Raw genomic sequence first — 6,693 nt, 5'->3', positions numbered from 1 at the left:
TCTTTTTTTTTTCCCCAAATTGTTGTTTTGAATTAATCAACTTTGTGACACTTCTTTGCTTGGTTTCTGGGTTCTAGATTCTTAGAATATTCTCCTACTTTTGTAAAAGAAGTGTCATTCTTTTTTTACAGTAGTTATCATAATGGGTGTAAAAAGCCCATGTGATTTTGACATGTGATCTGAAGCTCAGCATGAAAGCACTAATGCCAATAAACCTAGATGTGTCTCACCCCATCATCCTTCTGCCCCCACAGAGTACAATGGAAGCTCTCCTTGATTTGACCCATCCCATCTCTCCAGCCACAAAGCCTTTCCACTGCCACCATGCATTGTTGTGTGTAGTATATGTTTCAGGGTAACCTAAGTACCTGATATTCCCTCAGGAACATGGTTTATGCCTTCTCATCTCCCCTCATGCTGTTCCCTCACCATCACTCCCCCAGCCATTTCTTCCAGGAAGAATTCTATATACTCTTGAATGGCCCTCCCATATGCTCCTCTGGATAACCAGATATTCCAATGCCTTTAATAAGAATTTTCCACATCTTCTCTGTGCTTCCATAGAGCACACTGCTGATAGTTGGGGAGAGGTAGAGGAAGAGCCCCTGTGGGGAGCTCTATTGCCTGGATCCTGGGACTCCAATGTGTGACCCTTCCAGGTGACAAGTAAAACTAAGAAGGAGCTTCTTCTTCTCCACGTAGAACCTGATTTGATTTCAAATTTCTTTTGATTTTTTTTTAAATGTTAGCTTAGAATAAGAAATTACTGTTGAGGTAGACTTCCTCTTGGCATTGTCTTCCCCTGGGTTACAGAAAACCACTCATTACTCCCACTGGGGTCACCAAGGTAATAACCTTTCTCCCTCACCTGCCCAGAGGGAAACTTGGCATGGCAGGCATCATTTCATACTGAAGATACATCCCAGCCAACTTTAGTAGTTTGTTGATTCATACTCATTCATTTATTCCAAGAATATTTGCTTTTCCTCTCTTGTATGCCAACCATATTTTAAGTAAAGATGAGCAAAACCAGAGGCTACCACTGCAGTTCAGGAGCTAACATCCAGGGTGGGTGTGCATCAGTTAATTGGCCATATATTTGTAAAATTACAATCTCGGTGTTTGCTACAAAGGAGAGGTGCCAGCAATGCCTATGAACAGGAACTCTGATCATGACTTTGGGGTCTGTGACTTCCACAGATGGCATGAGACCTGAGAGAGGAATGGAGGGCTGGAAGCCAAGACTGTGGTCCGACCACATGTTTATTTGGGCAACATCAGGGAGGCTCTCTATGTATAAATTCTCCTGCACTCTCCAGGATCCTGTTTCAGCTTCTAGTTTCTTTTCACAAAAGCTGAAAACTCAAAGCAAAACAAACCATGAGGCTGTTCCTGAGTGTTCTACTGGTCACTCTGGCTCTTTGCTGCTCCAAGGGTGAGTATCATTTCTCATCAGACAGGCAACAGCTCTGGTGAGTACCCTTCTCTGAACTAGGTGAACTGAAGTGGCTTTCCTGTTTTTCACTCCCCCACCCCACCTCCAAAACCCATGCTCTTTTTCTCAGTTCCCAACACCCTGGAAGTTTTAAAAATTATTGCAGACAAATTTTAAGTTTTTCACTGAAACCTCTCTCCTTATCTGTGATCTGTGTTTTGGAAGCAAAAGGACATGGATTTAGGTTTGAATCATGGTTCTGCCACTTACCAGAACCTATCTTCAACAAAATGCTTTATCTCTCCAAGTCCTTTTTTTTTTTTTTTTAAGATTTTATTTATTTATTTGACAGAGATCACAAGTAGGCAGAGAGGCAGGCAGAGAGAGAGGGAGGAAGCAGGCTGCCCACTGAGGAGAGAGCTTGATGTGGGGCTTGCTTGATCCCAGGACCCTGAGATCATGACCTGAGCCAAAGGCAGAGGTTTTAACCCACTGAACCACCCAGGCGCCCCTCCAAGTCCTTTTTTATCATTTGGTTTGACTCATACCACAAGAGTAGCTATAGCAATGGACTGAGATTAACTGTGTCAAGGGTCTAACTTTGGCTGCCAAACTGATAACTGGTAGTTCGCAGACATTCTCCTCCCCAAAGTTTTTCAGGTGGGAGTGGAGTCCACAGCTTTTTCACTCATGGATTCAGACTCATAAAATGATACAGTTGGGAGGGTTTGGAAAGAGTTCTCACTTCCAGAAGAGTCAGTGTTCTCTAAGTCTCTGATAATAATCTTCAAGGGGGCTCTGGAAATATGCAGCACTCACTCACTAAATCTACTAGTGAGTAGATCTCACTATATCTACCAGTTTTCTCATTTTCCAGGAGTGTTACCAGTATTTTGTAATAGAACAAGTACACACAGAGGGGTGAGATTTCTATTTATCTAGATTAATTATGGCCAACCGTTCCACAGTATTTTTGCATGGCTTCTTACCCTTGATACTGACCCAAGCCTTCTTCAGTCTTTCTATTTCCTCTCACTCTCTCAAGTCCTCCTCTTTCCCTCTGTTGTCTCTGACTTAAACCTCTCAAATCCTTTGCATAGTTTGACATCTGTTCAGGGGTCCAATCAGAGCCTGGTAGGGTTGTAGCCTACTTGACTACAGTGGTTACAAAGACTTGGAGGGATAGAGAATGCACACTAAAAGAAGAAGTCACTTCAGATTTCCACACAGTTACAGTGGGATCAAGAAAGAGCCCCAGTCCTGCCTCTCACCCTCTTTAAGATGTTCTGCACATCACTGTTGGAAGAAAAGAGCCAGTCATAACTTTATGGATAATCTTTCACATGTGTTCAAACTGATTAGTTGTGTTTGGGATGAGTTGTGTTTGTATGTTTTTTGTGTTTGAGGGAGTTGTGTTCGTATGAGTGTGTGTAGCCTTTTAACCATATCTGCATCCAGTGACACGATCTTATTCTTTAGTTTCAAACTAGCATCTTCCTACATATACTGTGAACTTAGGGGCCCTGAATGGCTCAGGTGGTTAAGGGAGGCTGTTTTTTCCCTTTCCCTCTGCTTGCCACTCCCCATGAATGTTCTTTCTCTCTCTTCCTCTCTCTTTTTAAAAAAGAAATATTTTCATTTTTTATTTATCTTTTTAAAATTATCTTTTAAAAAATTATTATGCTGAGTGAAATAAGTCAAGCAGAGAAAGTCAATTATTATATCATTTCACTTACTCATGGAGCATAAAGAATAGCATGGAGGACATTAGGAGAAGGGAGGAAAAATGAAGTGGGGAGTCAGGGGAGGAGATGAACCATGAGAGACTGTGAACTCAAAGAAACAAATGGAGGGTTTTAGAGGGGAGGGGTGTGGAGGGATGTGTTGGCCCAGTGATGGGTATTAAAGAGGGCATGTATTGCATGGAGCACTGGGTATTATATGTAAAGAGTGAATCTTGGAACACTACATCAAAAACTAATGATGTACTGTATGGTGACTAATATAAATAAGTAAATAAATAAATAGGGTAACCTCTTTTCCAGATTAACCCACCTCTTCAAGCTCCCTGGAATGGTCTAACTCTACCATTCACTTAAATATTGATTAGTAAATCTCTTCTCCCCCAATATCCAAGACAAAAAAAAAGGGGGGGTGTCATTCCATTCAAGCACACAATTGTTTTAAATAAAAAGAAAGACAATTTCACATGAAAAAATGTTCATCATCACTAGCCATCAGGGAGATTCAAATTAAAACCACATTGAGATACTACCTTACACCAGTTAGAATGGCCAAAATTAGCAAGACAGGAAACAACAAGTGTTGGAGAGGATGTGGAGAAAGGGGAACCCTCTTATACGGTTGGTGGGAATGCAAATTGGTGCAGCCACTTTGGAGAACAGTGTGGAGATTCCTCAAGAAATTAAAAATAGAGCTTCCCTATGACCCTGCAATTGCACTACTGGATATTTACCCCAAAAATACAGATATAGTGAAAAGAAGGGCCATCTGTACCCCAATGTTTATAGCAGCAATGACCAAACTGTGGAAAGAATCAAGATGCCCTTCAACGGATGAATGGATGAGGAAGATATGGTCCATATACACTATGGAGTATTATGCCTCCATCAGAAAGGATGAATACCCAACTTTTGTATCAACATGGACAGGACTAGAAGAGATTATGCTGGGTGAAATAAGTCAAGCAGAGAGAGTCAATTATCATATGATTTCTTTTTAAAATTATCTTTTAAAAAATTATTATGGAGCATAACAAATAACATGGAGCATAACAAATAACATGGAGGGCATGGGGAGATGGAGAAGGGAGTCGAGGGAAATTGGAAGGGGAGATGAACCATGCGAGACTACGGACTCTGAAAAACAACCTGAGGGTTTTGAAGGGGCGGGGGGTTGGAGGTTGGGCGAGCCAGGTGGTGGGTATTATGGAGGGCACATATTGCATGGAGCACTGGGTGGGGTGCATAAACAATGAATTCTGTTATGCTGAAAATAAATAAATAAAATTTTAAAAAGAGAGAAAGAAAGATAATTTCAAAATGAAGAGAGTCTTAGAAAGGAGGGATGTGCTTTAAAAAGATAAAAACTGAACTAAGGGAATGCCTGGGTGGCTCCATCCTTAAGCGTCTGCTTTCCACTCAGGTCATGATCCCAGGGTCCTGGGATCAATCCCTCATTGGGCTCCCTGCTCAGCAGGGAGCCTGCTTCTCCTTCTGCCTGCTGCTCCCCCTACTTATGCTCTCTCTCTGTTAAATAAATAAAATCTTTTTTAAAAAACTGAACCAGGGGTGAGTAAGCCTATATTCTAGTACTGGCTCTGCTGCTTGCTCTCCAACATGAGGGAGTCACAGCTTCCAAGGTCAGGCATTGTCATTGGCATTATTGTGGGATGAGATCATAAGTCCTCTGGGGTTCCTGTCTAGATCTGACTTCAGGGAGCCAGGGAGAAAACGTGATTTTCCTTACATTGATTGTAGTTCTGTTTCTTCACCAGCCAATGGGATCACCTGTCCAGCTTTGGTAACTGAAGTGGAAAGCTTCCTCTTTCTAGACATGTCTGCCTACAAGTCTGTACTTCAGACGCTATTTGACCCACCTCAAGAAGTCATTGAGGCCAAGATGACAGTGAAGGCCTGCACAGATCAGATGTCCCTTGAGAACAAGATGCTAATTTCAAGCACATTGGTAATTTCAGTTTTCTTTGGGCATAAAGTTGTCACTAGCTGTGCAGCCTGTAGGGCAGTAAGGCTGCAGCTCTGTCAGGGGCACAGATGGTAGAGGCACCTACCTGGTCACAGTGTAGATGACATTATACCTGGGGAGATATACAAAGACTTCACAGAGGATCTGGGCATGTTCCTCCTTCTCAGCTCATCTCTTGGGCACAGGTTCCCCATAGAGTACTGAGGAAGAAGACACCTGGGGACACACACAGTTCTGTTGAAGGACCAAAGCCTGGCTGTGTCATTGCCTGGGAGCTTTTCTCTGAGCAAGATCCCCCCTCCAAGTGGACACAATCACAGCAGAATCCCATGGGGGTGTTGGGAGTGTTGAATGGAGAGACAGCTGGAAAAGAGAGAATGCTGCCCTCTATCAGCATGGTGGGCAGCTGGATGGGCACTCTGCCAGCTTCTGTAGAGACAAGACCTAGCCCTCATACCTCAGCCCACTTCATCACTCCTTGCCTACAACTCTCTCCCTTATCACATCTGTGTCCAGAGACCTTCTTTCTTCTGTCTCCTGAAGCCAAGGGTAGAGGCGAAACACTTGAATTACATCTTTCTCAAGAAATAAGATACTTGAAAGTGTCTCTTAGGCCATCCACTGCTGGATTTAGGTCATGAGTTTTAGTCACAAAGGCCCACGGAGGCTGGGTTTTCAGTAGAGAGAAGACATGTGCCATCAGGCTGATTTTCCACACCCTGAACCTAGAACTTCTCTGAAAGCAGTATTCCTGAAGTCCCCTTGTACCCCTCTTCCAGTCTCTCACCCCCGTATCCTTACTGCAGTGAAAAATTAAAGTCCTCTGCCCTAGGACAGCAGAGAAAAAATTCTGGGCCTCTCCTCCTTCCATTAGAAACCTGAGTGCTACTCTTGGGTCAACTCAGGCTTTATTTGCCAGACTACGGAAATGAATTCTTCCTTATTTACATCATTGTTGAAATTGTGTCAGATGTATTTAGTTTATCATCCTTCCTGGTTTCCTGCCTTCTGCCCATTCTACTTGCCTTTTTTTGGTTGAAATTTCACAGACAACTTCTGAGTGACAGTCTGTGTTAAGGTTTCATCCTGATGAGCAGCATGGCTGATTTTCTCTCTCTCTCTTTCAGGCGAAAGCCATGAAGAACTGTCAATAAGGAACCTTATGTACTATTAACTGTCCTGTAATGATGACCTATTCTTCTGGAAAATGTAAAGGTTTCAACATCTTGATCCAATAAATCACTTTCTCTGCACTACTCCACACGTCTTGTTATTATCCCACAGTCTCTGGTCTTGAGTTGGGGTGGTCATTGTCATGAAGTAGCCTTTGGGTGTTGTCAGAAACAAATTTCAGAGACTAAGTATCCAGTTACCCTTGGCAGTCTGGGGAGCAGGGACCACAAAAGGAAATATTTGCTCAGGAATCATCCTACATCAGATTATAGACTTCCTATTCACATGGCCACAGGCAAAAATAAATTTTAGGGTAATGCAGAATTAAAATGTTCCTGCAAAGCTTTCATATGAAATAT

The 6,693-nt window shown here is 42.6% G+C and overlaps 1 protein-coding gene across 1 annotated transcript; it reads left to right on the top strand.

Moving 5' to 3' along the window:
• Positions 1-1,348: 1,348 nt before the first annotated feature.
• Positions 1,349-6,315, top strand: LOC132008454 (secretoglobin family 1D member 2-like). The gene is made up of 3 exons (XM_059387090.1): positions 1,349-1,435; positions 4,953-5,143; positions 6,289-6,315. Exons 1-3 carry the CDS (start codon positions 1,381-1,383, stop codon positions 6,313-6,315), a joined length of 273 nt encoding a protein of 90 aa, XP_059243073.1. The 5' UTR covers positions 1,349-1,380.
• The last annotated feature ends 378 nt before the right edge of the window (positions 6,316-6,693 follow it).

Source organism: Mustela nigripes, chromosome 1, assembly GCF_022355385.1.
Source record: "Mustela nigripes isolate SB6536 chromosome 1, MUSNIG.SB6536, whole genome shotgun sequence".
NCBI lineage: Eukaryota > Metazoa > Chordata > Mammalia > Carnivora > Mustelidae > Mustela > Mustela nigripes.
Note: the sequence above shows the minus strand (reverse complement) of the source record. Positions and strands in the feature narration are given on the sequence as shown.

What these genes read in the sequence shown, in the direction of transcription:
- LOC132008454 (XM_059387090.1), top strand. Translation starts at nt 1,381, where the DNA reads ATGAGGCTGTTCCTGAGTGTTCTACTGGTCACTCTGGCTCTTTGCTGC. An exon ending in GGCTCTTTGCTGCTCCAAGG is followed by an intron (nt 1,436 to 4,952) that starts GTGAGTATCATT and finishes TTTCTTCACCAG; the next exon opens with CCAATGGGATCACCTGTCCA. An exon ending in TGCTAATTTCAAGCACATTG is followed by an intron (nt 5,144 to 6,288) that starts GTAATTTCAGTT and finishes TCTCTCTTTCAG; the next exon opens with GCGAAAGCCATGAAGAACTG.